We start from the raw sequence: 17,799 nt of genomic DNA, 5'->3' as shown, positions 1-17,799 counted from the left end.
ACAAAATTTCATACCATTAGTTGTTGAGTGGCGGACTGACCGACATACCACACTCCCTAACATGGCTATGAAGTCAACAAAAAGTGAACTGAGGCATGAGACAGGATCTGTTCACCTCTTCAACATTTTAACCAAAAAACCCACAGGTCTTTTTGCTAACCTTAACCAAGATGCTTTTGCTTCCTGAACCTGACAAAACACTCAGAACAACCAACCTCCCTCTCCATCGTCCGAGCGCTGCTCTTTGACCATCCGTCGTCCACCCCGACCGCCTCTCTACGAATTGCGTTCGGCACTGAGATGTAACACTTCCTTTACCGGAAAAAAAAAAGTTCCCGGGGAACATGATCCAGGCCGTATAGCATATAAATTACATTTTCAGTTACAAATATACTGGGACTCCTAATTTCAGACACATAACTTATGTTTCATCATTTGACTGTTTAGATGCAAGTGCTCATAAACTATTTTTAATTTCAGGAACTTGCTTTTTCTTTGAGTTGTTACTGAATTACTTAGTAATATCCTTAATATCACAGTAATAATTTTATGTTCAATCTATAATGAGCTTGACCGTACTGTATAATTAAGGTGTATTTCCACATACATACTTATAGTGTTTGTGTTATACATTGAAGTTCTGCGTCAGTGCACCTATTAAATGACCTCTTGAACAATTTGAGAGAAGTTCAAGGTTTGCAATTTTATCCTGTATGTGACAGACATACTCATTTAAACATCAAACTAAGCAAGAAGAATTAATTACACTGTTTGGACTCGACTTACTTTTACACCAGAATTAACAAGTAGTCACATTTGTCCCCTGAGAGAGAATGACTAGGCGATGTACCCTCTTCCTCAGCTTTACAAGAAACATAAATACAGTGATACCTCAGTGCAAAGCTAGACAGATGAATAATGTTTTGGTACAGAGCCATTTGGAAGTGAAACAACGAAGCAGGGAGGGGGTTGAGGGTGCCTGAGCGCCAGGCTAAAGCTCCTGCACTGATCAGCGCTGCGTGATGCAGACAACAGAGGAGAAAGAGGAGGAGGAGGAGGAGGAGGAGGAGGAGGAGGAGTAGGAGGGGAGGAAGGAGGAGCGAGCGGGGGAACAGACTGGCTGAGGCTCGCAGCTCTCAGTCTCTCCTCAGTGCTTCGTTAAGCAGCTTCTCTCTGCTTTTCCTCTCTCCCTCGCACACACTGGCTCTCCTACTCTTTTTGCCTGAGCTGACAAGAGCAAACGCAGCGGCCGAGGGGCTCAGTCCCTCCAACTCCTCCCGCACCATGCTGCCCTGGAGAAGGAATAAGTTTGTCCTGGTGGAGGATGAAGCCAAGAGTAAACCCAAGAGCTTGGGGACAGGGGTTACCTACCACTCCATCCTCTCCTCTCTGCTGCGCTCCTGTCCTGACATGCTGCCCGACTGCCCCTTCGACTGGGTGGGCAGCATCTTCCATACCAAGCGGCAAAAGGTGGAACTGAACAAAGAGGAGCCTATTTACAACGTGCGCTACCTGGGGAGTGTGGTCACCATCATGGCTAAGGGAGACGGCTGCACCCAGGAGGCAGTTGCCAAGATCTGGGCCAGGAGCAACTATGGGGAGCAGAGTGTCAAGATGAGGTTAACAGTGGGGCCGCAAGGTATCCGGATGAGCGCCGACAAATCTGGGAAGAAGAAACCCATACATCTCTACTCTCTGAACAGAATCACCTACTGCAACGCTGACCCGTGCCGGCCCAAGATCCTGGCCTGGATTTACAGGCACCAGGTCAAGAACATGGCAGTGGTACTTCGGTGTCACGCCGTTCTGGTTAGCAAGTCGGAGAAGGCCCAGGCCATCGCCCACAGCCTCTACCAGATCGCCACCTCCGCCTTCAGCGAGTTCAAACGGCTGAAGCGCCAGAGTGATTTCCGGCACTGCCAGCAGCAGCTGCTGGGTGAGGAAGCGGTGCCCCTGATGCCACTGCGGAGGCTGCTGAACGGGCAGTGCCACTACAGACCACCTGCTGACAGCCCCGGGAGCACCGCCCGCCTCTGCTCCATCACAGAGGAAGAGGAGGAGGAGGATGATGAGGACACCAAGGATGAGCAGCAGGAGGTCGAGGAGTCAGAGGAGGATGTAGAGGAGCGGCAGGAGAAACAGAAGGTTTTAACAACAAACACAGACCCAACTCAGTTATTATCAGAGTTGGACATTGGGGATATTGCCAGGTTGGAGCAGTGCCAAATCAACTTTGTCAGTGACAGCAACAACAACACGTTTACGTTTATAACCTCTCTGGTGTGACTATAACGTAGTTTAAAGAATGCGATTCTGCAACACTACAGTGACACATTCCTCTCTTTGCCCTTCACCGGTACCCCACTCAGGCTCCCTCCTGCCCCATCCATGAAATGTGAAGTGTTTACCAGAAACTTCTCTCTCTACCAGGTGGTAGAGAAAAGGCAGACGATCCTTCCGTGGGAGTAATTTTCCTGTTCTGGCCAGATGGCTCAGATGCCGGCTTGACTGTGGCAGTTTGCGAAACTGTTTACTAAAGAGGGCTGGTGATGCACAGACTAACGATAGCACAATGACGAATGAGGACAGTGGTTTCAGAAAACCCGAGAGCGCTGACGCTGAGATCGCTGGCATGCAGGTCACATATTGATCACAGCACCAAGCAGGATGTGTTTATTAGTCCTCTATCTCTTATTTTTGTGAGTATTAAAGCCGTGTTTGCCAGCAGGGACATTTTTCGGATCGACTTGTAATATTTTTTTCAGGGAGGTTCTTTGTAAATTTGTGTAATTTTTCTAATATGACAATCCTCACTGATGTTCATAGACTGACCTTTCTGAACGCTCACAATCACAAGATGAAGTTTATTACGGTTTTACCAATGATCACAGCTGACTGATGAATAAGGCTATAATTTAGGAAGCAAGCCATTGAGTCGACATGTTAATTGCTGCCATTTGTTACAGTCCTTATCATTTATGCATGACATGTCAGCAGTAACCTTTTCATGCTGAGCTTTAGTCTTTCTTCGTGTGACATCTTTGATCCTTCGGCTTTTGAAATGAACACTGTGATAAATGTGTGACCAGGGACAAAACACACAACTGTTCGTGCAGCAAGGTCTGGATTATGTAATGCATTTTTTTCATTTACATCTATTGCAGTGTCACCGGGTTTGCCAAAACAAAAACAAAAAACAGGTCTCAATTTGCCAGTGCAGTGCTCTTTTTAGCCAAGTTTTGCTAATGCAGTTTTTCCACACGAGCCCTTGCAAAAATGCAGATGGACCCTTACAATTTAACACAAACTGTTTTGAATAAGACTTTAGCTAATTTCCTGTTGATAAATATCCATGCTACTGTCTAAAGATGCATTGTGATTATTATGAGATGAAGCTAATTATTTTCCAAATATGATGAATAAAAATTACCCTCACTTGGCTTCCCTTCTTTAAATCTCAGAGGGAGGGTATTTCTAGATATTATCAAAGAGATTATTCAAATGAATCCAAAGACTATGCATTCCACCAGTGTGCATTTGCTTGTTCGTAATGTAAAAATATGTCTAACGTACACTTCAAAGACAAAAACGAACACGTTTACACGAGCATAATCTGCCTCCTGAGCTATAATGAAGTATTAAAAAATGGGTTTGCCACAAGAAAAAGTCACAATGTCAACTTTAAACTGCCGGTCAGTCCCATTGGATGATAATGCGGTTTGATACATTTCTGAAGGCCTTGCGCTGGTTTCCCAGTCCCTTTTACTCGGAAGGGAGCAATTAATCAGCGAATTGAATCTTTCAGGAAATGAACGTAAAGCACCTACCCTGGCAAGATGGATGTCAGGCTCTGACAGAACCGTGTGATCCACTAGGGGGGCAAGGAAGTCGACTCACCCATCAACCATTTTACTGCTAGCGTCAGCCATTTTAGTGACGACAGAGTCTTTATGCTGTTTTACTGGAATCGCACAACATCAGCAAGTGAAAACAATGGAACATTTAAGACTGTAGCATGTTTGATTTGTGGTGTTTTGCAATCGGGCAGTTTGGAATCATCATCGTCTCTCTCTTTGAACAACAATGAATGAATTATTTATATTCCACATTATATCATCGCAATACAGTATTGCAGTGCAATAAATATATTAATATTACAATAAAATTGTCTTACATAACAACATCAAAAGCTGTTTGAGTCGACATTCCTCATTAAGAATTCTACTTTTGAAAAGGGCGATAGGTGTTGCTCTTTTGATGTATCAGAAAATCATTTTGGGTTGCTTTGAATTTCCTGAGATGGATTGTTCTGAAGGGATACTTCTCTAATACGTTTCCTGGAATAAGCTGCATCTGAAAAAGAACAGGACCTGATGTCAGAGGACAGATGATAAAGGATTCTGTGCCCTTGCCACAGATCCACTACAGAATCTGAATACTGAGAGAAACCATTTTTGTTTTTATTGCTTTATTATATTTTTCCTGTATTTGAATCTTCAGCTGATTGGACAGGCTCCTGTTCTGCATACATGAATAATCGTATGCACACACGGCACACAATGTAAAAGAGTCCTATTGTTTGCTCACTGACATTCATGCAGAAATGCATTGTGTCCGACACTCCGCCAATGTTGTGTTAACACGAAGTGGTTAGCAGAGGAGTCGCTGTGCTTTTATGTAAACATAACTCTTGACAGGCGAGCAGAAGAGAGGGAGCAGATGGCAGTAGAAAGGTGCACGCTGAGCTGTATCACACTCATCTTCCAGAATAACAAGGGCTCAAGCCCAGATCCCGGAGCTGGGTGTGTTTTGTCACATCGTCGGCCACAGGAGGTGCTCTTAAAGAAAACGGAATCTAATCAGACGTGGCAGACACACTGGCTTGTCAAGTATCACATATATCCATGCTGTGCCATTTTACAGCCGGGTGTCTTGGGAGACCCAAAAAGCTGCCTCTCCCCGCACACAGCTGCTTAGAGTCTCTCTCATCCTCGTGCAGCGTCTTTGAAGAAAACACAGGAAGATGAGCGACAGGGCCCCGCTCGTCTCCATCACGACGCCAAGGAGGAACAAATTGTTGTGTCCCGGAGCGGCTCGCAGCAGGTGGCAGTCCGTTTTGTTCCAGTAATAATTGTACAGTTGTAAGTGTTCATTAGCTTCTCTGTGAGGATGGCAGAGATAAAGAACAGTCCATGCAGAGGAGGGAAGGACACTGTCGATCATTCTGTGCAGTACAGTGAGAGATGAACAGCACAGCACCTTTTAGTAGTTGTGTGTGTTGTAGAATTTAGCGCTGCTGACTGAATAGAAACAAGACTAGGTCAAAACCTAGTATATGGCTGGACCGCCCTTTATCTGTTTGTTTCTCTCTCTCCTCTCACATATCGTAATAGAAGCTGTTTGCACCTATTCGTTTTGAAAGCGCAACGGCCAATGGGGAAACTCCAACACTCGGCCTGACCAGTGGTGTAACTTTATTACTCAGTCAGTTGCTGAGTAATAAAGGGGCGGGCCGAAAACAACGACAAAACACGCTGTTTGTCCGCGCTCTCGAGAACGACACAATGAAATGTTTTCGGATCTGACGCTCCAACAACATTGTTTATCTGTGCCTTCCTTGACCAGCATACTACAAATCAATTGTTGAAAAACAATTATGTTTTATCATCCGACTAGGGTTAAGGTTTGGTTAAGTTTAGGCTTCCAAGAGCTGCAGGTACTCTCCACCTTGGGCTTTTTAGCCACTGGAACATTTCAGAGGGAGCTAGGAAGACAGGGTGGGCATAATCGAAGGCATCCATCAGCCGCGATCTCCCCTGAGTCCTGGATGGAATAAATCAACTGGCCACACAATACGTAAAGTTCTCCTGTACAACAGAAGAACAGGTCCCAGTCAAGAGAGGATTCTATCCTATCGCTGAACTACCCATCACCATCGGCACGATGAAATAGACTGCGCGCACATACGTGTAGGCGCCCTCTCCACATCCATTCCCATATCTCAACCACAAGCGGTACCGCTCCGTAAATGTACAACTCATCTGCAACTGCCAGGACCACCTTGTGAGTGTGGTCTCCCGCCTCCCCAGAGGTGCACACGAACAAGGAGCTCCCGGAGACACGCGGCTCATTTGGTACGCATCTTTGAGTAATTACAAGCAACAGTGGGCTTCTATTCCTATAATGACTTGTTTTATTAAGAGATATCAAAGATATGCCCTGCCCCCCTGGTTAATGCAACCACTCACCAGCCCTCAGACTCACCGGGAGGCTTCAATCAGCAGCACACACGTACTTGCTCCACTATCGAGCACAACCATTGTCATTTCAAAGGAAGCTGGATATGTTTGGACACAGCAGGTGACAAGGAGAAGATGTGAATAAAGAGAGCAGCTGTGAAATTGTGTTTTCATCTTGCAAAACCATTAGAGACCCTATAGACTACATCAGCCAAATTCTATCATAATGTTTTGCATTTTATAATCTTTTGGCGTCTCTTCATCGTTTTAGGTTTGTAGGATAATCATCGCCTGCTGGGTTTTGCTTATCATCGCCATGAAACGTGGTCTATCACTTCCCCCTCACCCACCGCAACAACACGAGATTGTGCATCCTGACTCACTCCCGGGACTGGACAACAGGCAATTTCTGTTAAGTGTCCCGGAGAGACACTTAACAGAAATTTACTTGGAAAAGGTTGGTACACAGGCAGGCAGAACCAGGCAGCCACACAAATCCAAAATGGGCTGGGCAAGACAGGGTCAAGACTAGGTTATGAACAAACAAAACCCAGGGACGCTAGGACTAGGCGAAAGCTGGAACGCTTGTCACAACAAAGACGGACTGGCCCTGGGGCCAGGGAGCAGAGAATAAATACGCTAGGAGGGGGGAGACAATTGGACACAGGTGACACAAATCAGGGGCGGGGCAGACAATCACAAAGGCGGAAAACATACGAGGGCAGGAGGTGGGGATCTGGAACGAGAGGAAGAGTTTAGTGACGCCAAAATAAAACACGAAACACTGCGACAAATGACAAAACTAAGAAAAACATGACCTGAGGAACAGAGCGGGACTCCCCCATCTCTGTTACAGTGCAGCACGCAGTTGTTTCCCGCATTGCTACGGGACCCACTGGGATGGTGCACAGTTGATGAATGGGGCTATATAGTACCGTCACAGACTTCCTCCTTTGCTCCCATCATAATTACCACGGCCACTAAAAGGCTTTTTCACTCGACCGTAACCAGATGTGATTTTGGGGCACTTTCTCAGACGACTGATGCTGTTCCTGGGAGGACAGACCGTCTCTTACATTACTTGACGCTCCTATCGTTTTAAAGTCCAAAGAGAAAGCTTGAGTTATCGTTACAAGTTCAAATGATCAGGCTATCAAAGCTGACAAGCATCATTTTCCATCTCATGCATTTCCTATAGCTTCTTCTGAGAAAAGAGTTGCACACCTGGCACTTTGTAAATTAGATTCTCGGTGTTCTGCTGCGCTGCAACACTGTCAAAATCTCACTGAGGCAGAGTATGCTCTCTCTGTTAGTCAAAACAACAAAAACTGCACTCCACCTGTAAGATGCACATTGATGACGTATTTTGGTCTGACCGAAATACTTTGCGTTGGATATATACAGTATATGACCAATCTTCTCCACATGGTCTTAAAATGAGTGAGAACTCATTAGACTAAGCTGTCAAATAATTTCCCGGGGCCACAACTGTTCCTGTTGAGTTCCTGCAGCCCAGACTCCTATTAAAAAAAAAACAACAAAAACACATGAGTGCCAGTGAGCATAACTGTACAATTAACTAATTCATGAGAATCAGAGATTAGTGACGGCCATGAAACATTCATGGTTTTATCCCATTAAAACATAATAAGCGGATTCCAAAATTGTCAGGGAAGAGGTTGGATATGAAGAAGTCTGAGATGTAAAATCATGCCTCAGGAAATGCGTGCGTGCATTTTGCTTAATAAAAAGTGATTAATGTGGCTGCTGTGTCGTTTCTCCCTGAAACAGTGCACGCTTTTATTGTGGCAAGGCAAAGGCTGCGGATAAAATTACGGTGGTGTAACGACTGAATCCTGCAGTCTTCATTAGTGTTTCAGCCGGCTTCACTGCTCGTCCCCTGCGCTCCTTTTTGCTGCTGACTTTATTGAAAAAAAGCCAAAGAAGCTATTTCCCTGCCCTTTTCACCACTATTCCAATATTGGACCCGTTTAAGCTACCCCTTGCAAAAATGTGAAACAGGCTCTTGGTGATAATGTTACGCAAACAAGAAGAGGTAATTTTATAAAACCCACGTTAGGCAGTGTAATCACCCTTTCACACGGCACCTGATGTTTTATTACCGCGGGCAAACAGAACAGGACAAGGAACTGCAGGCAGCCTGCACGTATCCATTGTCCCCTGACGTCACCGGAGAGCCATTACACAGACTAATTATGAAATCAATAAACTGGGAGCACAGGTTGGTGTTTCCAAAGTGTTCTTTTATGGCACCCAATCGGAGGCGGTGCCGCTTATGTCCTTGCGGGGTCTGCTCAGATTGCTTTGCGGTTGTTGTGCTTGTGCGTCAGCAGCTCCACCGATTGTAATGGTGGGATCTGGTTTCACGCCCGCATCGGCCTCATCTGACACCTGTGATGTATGCCGACTGTTGTGATTATGCACCAACACCAGCGGTGTTCACAGAACAACACAGATTTGGATTTAAAGACTAAAATACTAAGAGATATAGATTGCTATTGCTATGACTATATGTGATTTTAAAGGTATAGTTTGAGTGTGAGATGAGATTGGTACCACTCTCATGTTCAGTGGTGCAGTGGTGTCTTCTTAAGTGGGTATGTTGTTTAAATACAGAATAGTTAAAATTAGCCCCATCTCGACTACACACTGACGCATCACTAAAAATAATTCCATAATATAATTATTAGTAGTATAACACTCACGGGGAGCATTTAGCCGCCACCTCTGATCAACACACACCACCACTGATTTGAATAATGTGCCTTAGTGTTTTCACTTCATATTTTTTAATTGCGTGTGATTAGCTAGCTGCCAGTGTTTAAACTGGCTAGATAGCTTTTCCATGAGCCTCGAGGTGTTTTACGGGTTGCAGGGAAGGAAGTACCAATGTCCTACATATTACATATTACATAAAACATATATATATATAGAAGGACTGGAAGCAGGGGGAAACGGGCTAACTAACTTTGGTTTAAATTGAACCCACAATTTATAGTGTGAGTTTTAGTGAACCGTAGAGGTGCCTTTGGGAAAAGAGCCAGGCCAGCTGTTTCCCCCTGCTTCCGATCGTCATGCTAAGCTAAACCAAGCGTCTCCAGGCTGTCACTTCATATTCAACGGACAGAAATGAGAATGGCATCAATCTTCTCATCTAAGTCTCAGCAGGAGATCTCACTTGTGTTTCTCACGGGCGTTTCCTTACACCTTCTCCTCCTGCTTGTAACGCAGCTATCTCACATTAATAACATTTCATGGGTTGCAATAAAGATAATGCACCCTTTCAGATTTCACTAAGACCGATAAAGAAATAGCCCTGCACATAATCTCATAAAACCACAAGGTTATTTTTCTGTTCGGTTTTTGTATGGATTAAAAAAGAGATTTATAATATGTATAGATCTGTTACTCTACTGCTTTACCTTGGACAGAGCCTGGTTAGCTTTCCCCCCTGTTTCCAGTCTTTATTCTAAATAAAATAATCTCTCATCTAACTATTGGTCCCAAAATGTCCCTTTCAAAAGCATAATACACAATGAGATTATTGTTAAACCAGATCATGTCTTTCGAATACAGCAAGGTGTTACATTTCTCATTTGCCTTTCCTTTCACCTTCTCCCTTAATGGTAACACAGCAACCTCAGATTGATAGCATCCATTGGGTTGCAATAAAGCTAATGTGCCCTTTAAGACATCTTCTTCTTCTTCGTTTTAAACCACGGCTGCTTTCTGGAGATGGAGAGAGAAATAACATATAGTCATGTCATTTACCTCCCTGCTTGAAGGCTCCATATATTTAGCTCTTACAAAACACCAGGGGGCAACAGGAAAGTAATTGGCTGCAATTATCATTATAGCTGCTGCTATTTGCAGTAACGGCGGAGGTGTGCTCGTCACTGTACCTGTTGGTCTGATGCAGCACTTTTAGCTCTTTGATGTTTTACTTAAAGGCATGACTAATATCATATCCAAACGGAAGCACTTTGGAGAAAGTTTTGTGAAGTAGAAGAAAACAAGGCTCCATCGAGAAGAAAAAAAAAAAAATCCCTATTTGTCCCCGAAGCACTTTGTTGGACAGCGAAGAGGCAATCAGTCCGGCATCCGTTTGTTTCCAAGTTTCCTATTACTTGGGGAACGGTGAAACAAGGTAACACAGAGCAATCACTTAGGCGCACGCACACACACACACACACACACACACACACACACACACACACACACACACACACACACACACACACACACACACACACACACACACACAGACACAAACACAAACAAACTGTCATAAAAGAAACTGGGCCAAGACCAACACACATGCATGCGCAAGTCTTGGGGCATTTCATTTAGGAAGACAGTGTTAAGAGGATAAGATGAGGCTTTTTTTCTCTCTCTTTGATGAGCTACACAGAGTGGCAGGTGGATAAAGGGGGCAGTGAAGTGGGTGGACCTGGCCAGCATGTGAGTGGGCTGGCACATGCAGCAGAGGAGGCCATGTATGGATACGATCCATGGCCACAATACCTGAATAAACGAGGAGGCACAAAAGCAAACAGACTGGCCCCTTTGCTGCCTATTAGAGGGGACATTTCCAGCTACGACAACTTTATTTTCCACATCACTTTATGCACCGATGATCACATAGCAGCATCAGATGCTGATGGCTGATTTAAACCTAGCACTCCCTAAATTAAATCGATAGCTTGTTTTTGTTTAATTTATTCATTTACAACAACAATAACATAGAACAGAAAAATGTAAATACATATTATGGTTGCACAATTGCAGACTCCCCCATGTTTAGATTATAGGTGTAACATAAAGCCTTTTCATGCATTTCAATGTCAGAGAAGGCCAATTATTTGCAGTAGGCCCTGTATTCAGGGGGGAGGAGTATATTGCCATGGATTCAATGGTCAAAGCGATGTATAAATGCATAAATTGTTGGCACACACAGTAGAAAGAGATTTCAATGTCTGTTAATGAATGACATTAGCACTCAAGTAACTGGGAAAGATAAAGTCAGACATTTAACATTGATTTTTTTTTTAAGTGATCCACTTAAACCAAACCTCAGTTTCTCAAAATGAAGACATATTATCTCTTTAATCCACTGTATAAGAGAGGGAGGGCAGCCCTCCACCTGAAGAGGTTTAATTGTCAAGGTGATAATGAACGCATGATGGGTCTGTGTTTTGTTACAAATGTATGAGAACACATCACATTTTGAGGTCCAAATTCCGTTTAAAAAGATGCATTACCACAGCTTCTGGCGAATTGTTGATGGTGACATGTAGGTCAGCGGGCATTTTGGTCCACTGTCCTGTATTGTGGAAAACAGTGACGAATGCATAAAGTTGAGGAGTAAATTCGACAAGATCGCACGTGGTGTCGAGGACAGTCTTATCAAGGTCTTGTTCCCGTGCATCTTGAGTACTTTTCCTTATTAGAAAATTTCTGTGCTGAATGATATCATATAACCTTGTAATATAACCATACAAACATACAATGCTGGTGAAAAGCTTTAAAAAGCTTTGGTACACGCCCATTTTTCCAGTTTTTATTGAAATTTAAGCTGAAAAAAAAGAAACTGAAAGATCATGTAAATCTAATCAGGGATTAAGTAATTGGTTCATTTACAGCGTTCCAGCAGCAAAGAAAGTAAATGAAGCCTTGAAAGTTCATCCAAACAATTAACACAACTCACAACTTTTACACTACGTACATTTCGGTAACAACTCGAAAGATGGAAGTGTTCTAAAACTTTTAACCAAAAGTGTAGATCGTGAATAAAAATGTTAAGGGGTCACCAAAATTAATACAATTCATCTCAAGGGAAACATGAATGTCTGTACCGGATATCATGGTAGTCCATCCAATAGTTGTTGAGACATGACTCAAAACAATAAATGTGAACCGCGTGGTGGCGCTAGAGGAGAAGTAAGGGAATCACCAGAGTCAGTATAATGCATCATCTGATCTCATGTAGTAGATGCTGAGATTTTTCACCGAGAAGTGAAAAATGTAACCAGCAGGTTGTAAGTCAGAAGATCACCGAAAGTACTTAAGATTCGTCCTCTGGGGACCAGGATTGTCAGTACAAAATATTATTAGCAATCCATTCAATAGTTAGTCCAGACATTTCACCAAAGGGCAAAACTGTCAACCTCGTGGTGGTGCTATAGAGTCAGGGGATCACCAAAATCAAACTTCTGGGGAGGACCGCCTCTGGGGACCATGGAGGTGATATTTCAGTCTCGACTAAAGTGGTGGACTGACTGACAGAAAGACACTGTCGTCCTAAGAGCCATGCTGCTAGCATGGCCGGAAAGCTGTACAAAGCTCATTTTTTACAAATCCGTGCGACCTTTTTTCTTCCCCGAGCTGTATTAAATTAAACTCTTTCAAAAATAATACAGATATTTAATAACACTTATTCATGAGAGAATTAAGACATTTTCAATTTTTCTTGGCCTATTTCGTCAGTCTAATGTTTCCCTAACCAGAGGTATTGTGTTCCACTCGGATTACTCCATTTGGCGATTTACACGCATGACAAATCCCTCTCGCTCCCTCAGACGTGTTCATTTGGGATCAGCAGGAAGTCATTAGAAAACCTGCCAATCTCTACAGGGTGCAACCTTGAAGCTGAGGTTAAGGGGGACATGATCATCAGAGGGGTGCGCCAATAATGGTTAAGATACAGTGGATTAAAGATGCAAGACGTTACATCACATGAAGATTTATGTCAGGCCCATAGTGGTACAATATTGGCTTTATTTATATTTAACTGCAGAGCATGACACACAACTGCTTGAAGATTCGTGCGTATGCGAATTTACCGCGTCTGCATTTAGCTGCTCTCCCAGCTCGCACACTCATGTATTCACAGCCAAGTTTTCTTCATTTTTTCACTTGAGGTGAATGTCCTCGTACCCATTTTGTCAGCCATCGCCCCACAACCGCGTGACACGCCAACCTTGAAAATGTTGACAAGACCTGGAGGCGAATGCTGACGTTGTCCCCAAAAGCACGCGTGCAATGCTAATTGATTGTAAAACTCGTCATCTTCTGTGTCTGAGTTAGGAAAACAGACAGGCATCACTACAGATCACTCAAGCAAACGTTCGCTGAATATCCTCCAGCCTCCTGCAAGTACTGTGCTTGATTTTCTTTCATCAAGAGTCACCATTGACATTCACAGGTGGGGACTGAACGTGTGCCGTTGGCTCCAGCTGTTGACTTGATAAGTATCTAACTTAAAGTTGAACTGAAATTCCGAATTCAGGAAACAGAAAATATGATGATACTGCCTGCACATTTGTTTCGCGTATTTTTTCCATTTTTCCAAAGAGGATAAAAACGGCTTGTGGACATATTTGTGGAAATTGTGGTTTCTAACTGCGTGTTCAGACTGAACACTGCATACAAAGTCAATGGGGAGAGGTGATTAGACGTGAATTCGCCCAACGTGGCGAGTTCAAAAAGTCTCAACTTTGTGCATAGCCCAGGGCTCAATGGATCTATAAGCAAATAAAAAAAGTGAGACTGGGGAAAATAGCACTGCCACAGAACCACACGCAAAGGCACACTCCCATACAGTGGTCCTTTACTAATCGTCTCTCTTCTGAGCCCATTTTAGCTTTCTTAATATTGAGAATTGTTTTGTAATGTTCTTTGTTCTTAGCTTTATTGAGCCTTTATACATTGTCAACTGTTTTATTTGTATTGTCTTGTGTGCTTGATGTTGTATTGTCCGGCTTGAAAACTTGTAATGCTGCCGTCTCTATAGATATATAACTGTTTTCCTAGCCAATAGGAATTTTAATGTCAGTTCAACTTTAACTTTGCTGTCAAACTCTACAGAACATTAACATCAGACAGCATTAGTACGGTAGAAACACGATCACACACTAAAAAAGCAGTAGTCGCTGCTGAGTTAGAGTTCCTGAGGTGTATGTATGTATACATGAAGGCTGCCTTTTTGTGAGAAGGCTGCCTCAGTGAAGCCTGAAAACCTCAACATGACCTCTGGTGGGACGTTTCACCTCCTTGACAAGTTAAGTCGGCGGCATCAAAATAACACCCCAAAATGCCAGGCTTGAGGTTTACTTTGAGGAATGATAAACGAATGGAATGAATATGTCTTTCTGACAATGCAGAGCTGCTTCTCACATTTCCGAGCTGGGGGTAAAATTAATATCTTGGTTACTCCACCCTCATGAATGTGGGTTTTATCAGCTTCGGAGACGTGAGACAAATGAATTTGGATGCGAGCCGAGGTATTCAGCTGGGTAGATAGTGGAGAACCGTGAGTATTCCACATTCTGCTTCAAAAGAGAGAGAACAGCCGGGGCCTGTGTAAAATGTGTGTGAGAGACACAGTGAGGGCGTGAGGGTGACTGAGAAGCCCCCTGACTGAAAGAAAGAAAGAAAGAGAATTGAAAAAAAATAGATGTATCTTATTCAGTGTGGAAAACATTCATTTGCTTGTCTCATTTAAATGACATTTGTGTTCAATTGGAAGCCCACACAGTTCTCCCCAGACGTGGAGTCTGTATATGCACACTGTCATATACAGTAGCTCTGCCCTGCTGCATCAGCGCTGTCCCCGCACACGGGCTGTATGGTAAAAAGATTGATGAATGGGATTTTGTGGTTATTTATGGTGGCTAATCAAATCCGAAGAAACAGCCAGCTCACCTACATAACATTATTTTGTGCTCATTCTGAGGGCGTGAGTGTCTCGATTGTACACTAACCACACTTGCTGTACGTGCAGCTGGAGATGAAAGCGTCTCATATGCATTTGCATTTGTATTGAGAAATAATTATCATGCAAAGAATAATTAAATTTAAGCAAGAAACGTTTAATCTGTTTGCTATTATCCAAATATAAGCACAATAATAAACCTCTCCACTCGGTTTAACTAATTTACCCTCTCAATTCAAATCAGTCAAAGATTTGAAGTAAATCAGGCCTGATCGGGCTCCAGTCTGATTGCTGGTAGGATTATCAGTCAGTACAAAAGTAGAGAAGCACTGGTGAAGGCAAGATAAGCGAAAAGATTTAGTGAATAATGCACTAAATGTGTTTTAATTTTAAATATAATAAACATACAGCTGTTGAGCACAGAAGCTCAAGATTTAAACCTGCAATAACAGATTTTTTTTTTTGGACATTGTTCAGCAGTAGAACAAGCTGTGAAAAACAAAACACTGACATATTATCACCTTTTAAGTTGATTTGGCGAACCTGTTCATAAGCTTATATAAACACCCATCACACACAGAGCGTCATTAGCATTCGTGTTAAGTTGTGCTTCCGGCCACATATGAACGTAGGTCCAATGGTCACTCTCCTTCTATTTCTGGTTCTGTCTCCAACAACTCCTTTAGCTGCTAAACGCTCCACCATGTTCACCAGCTAGCCGCTAACTTTGTCTCTGCGACTTTGACGTTGACTTTGTGCTGCAGGTAGCATAAGGTTATAGGAGTTTCTTCACCGGGGGGGGGGAGCTGCCCGCTGTGGCCAAGAACAGCTACACGATGAGAGCGGTGAGAGTGAGCAAAAAGGGAGGTTGCAGGAAAACCAAAACAATGACCTGAAAGTCGCTATATAGCTCCGTACAGTTAGGGGAACTGAAAAGTTAGGTGATAATTATCTGTGTGTTTGTCACTACGAGCAACCCCTTTCACAAACAAGTAGCAATTTGATCCATTGTTATTTATGAATATATTGATTGTAGCTGCTTTAAATACCCGTTGTGTGATGATAATTTCTCTTCGAAATATAACTGCATTAATTTTTGTGTTCAAAATGTCCCATTCCATGTCCAAAAATGAGACAAATACAATGCTATGTACCGGCGCATCATTTCAGCCAATCAGTGATTTCAATAATCATACAAAGTGCATGAAGCCAACAATAAAAACACTGCTACCATTTATGGTTTTGCATTTTCTCTGTACCTCCCATACATCTCCCTCGCTTGATTCTGCTTCCGTCAGTCTGGCACAGTCGTTCTTTGCTTAGCTTTCCAGCGGATACGGATGAAATGCCATCTGTAGATATTGTAACATGGCCAAGGATCAGCTCCATTTAGCCATGAACCAGGCTTTGCTCTGCAGTGTCCTTTTAGCTTCCCGGGGACTTTTCAGGCCAAGGCAGCTGCTGCTTTGCACTCAACAGCCACAGAGCCGTGACCCTTAGCACCGTATCAGAGCTCACTGTCTCGCAGCCTGTTCCAAAAGAAAGACTTCATTTTCAAATATAAGCAGTGCACGTTTACAGTTTCATGTAAAGGGAAAGTTTGATTTTAGGATGTAATTTTACAGTTTTGTCTACCTGCCCATGCAGGAAACAAGACTACATCCATGGCAGCAGCTCTATGAGGCTCTACTTAAGCACAATGGTCCACTGAGCGAAATGCTGATGTTTTGCGGGTAATGTTTACCATGCTCACCAATTTAGTTTAAAACTTAAGATTTGCTAGTTAGAACTAATCACAGAGTACGGCTGAGGTGGAAGGGACCGTCATTGATTTTGCAGGAATTTGGTCATAAACTAAAGTGTTGGAGAAATTTCAATTTTGACCTGATGAAAAGTCAGGGGATTCAATTTATTACAATTCATCCCGCGGGGGATATGAACGTTTGTACTAAAATGTGAAGACAATCCAATCAATATATTGTCAAGATACTTCACTCAAAACCACAAATGTAAACCTCATGGTGGTGCTAAAAGAAAAGTCAGGTGATCACCATAGTCATTGGTATACATCCCCCGGGCACCGTGAATGTCTGTACTAAATTTTCGTGGCAATCCACCCAATAGCTGTTGAGACAGCTCACTAAAATCCAAAAATGTCAACCGCAGGGTGGCGCTACAAGAGAGATCAAAATACATATAAGATACAAAAAGCACAGAGCTGCTGTGCAGAAAGTTTTTCCAGAATTGATTGTGGAAACTTGTAATGAGAAAAAAACCCTCCCATTAAAATTTCAACACAATGTATACAGACAGAAGGAAAAACTCACATTATAACCCCACTAATTGTTCAGAACAACAAATCTGACAGAGGGAGATAGTCTGAGACACCGTTGTCTCTACTGTTTTGCTACTGTGGGGTTTTTTTTTTTGTTTTTTTTTGGCAGTTTATTGCTTTCTAGGAGTATTTCAATGATGCATACCGAAAAAACAATTCTCTCCAATCATGCTAGGGAGGGACAGAGTGGCAGGATGGTGCTGCTAACGAGGCATTTAACGGCAGAAAAGCGAATGCTGCGGTGCACACAGCAAGCCACCTCAGGTCTTCATTACTCATTCACGTACACTACCTGCTGAGAAAAACGGAGAGAATAGTGTGGTGTGCTACGTCCTCCGTATAAATGACCTGAGAAGAATGAATGAAATACAAAAATCGGCACGTATGTCTTTTGCCCGTAGTCTCAGACACAGGCACGATATTGTCTTAAAACATATAATAATGTAAAAAAGCTGGAAACCAAAGGAAGCCAACGCCTCCGTCTGTGAAAT

The 17,799-nt window shown here is 43.1% G+C and overlaps 1 protein-coding gene across 1 annotated transcript; it reads left to right on the top strand.

The window, feature by feature from the left end:
• The first annotated feature begins 1,086 nt into the window (after positions 1–1,086).
• fam43b (family with sequence similarity 43 member B) lies at positions 1,087–3,630 on the top strand. Its single transcript, XM_040153397.1, has one exon. The coding sequence runs from the start codon at positions 1,285–1,287 to the stop codon at positions 2,284–2,286; it is 1,002 nt and encodes a 333-aa protein (XP_040009331.1). The 5' UTR covers positions 1,087–1,284; the 3' UTR covers positions 2,287–3,630.
• The last annotated feature ends 14,169 nt before the right edge of the window (positions 3,631–17,799 follow it).

The sequence above is a fragment of the Xiphias gladius genome, chromosome 18 (genome assembly GCF_016859285.1).
Source record: "Xiphias gladius isolate SHS-SW01 ecotype Sanya breed wild chromosome 18, ASM1685928v1, whole genome shotgun sequence".
NCBI classification, from domain to species: Eukaryota; Metazoa; Chordata; class Actinopteri; order Istiophoriformes; family Xiphiidae; genus Xiphias; species Xiphias gladius.
Note: the sequence above shows the minus strand (reverse complement) of the source record. Positions and strands in the feature narration are given on the sequence as shown.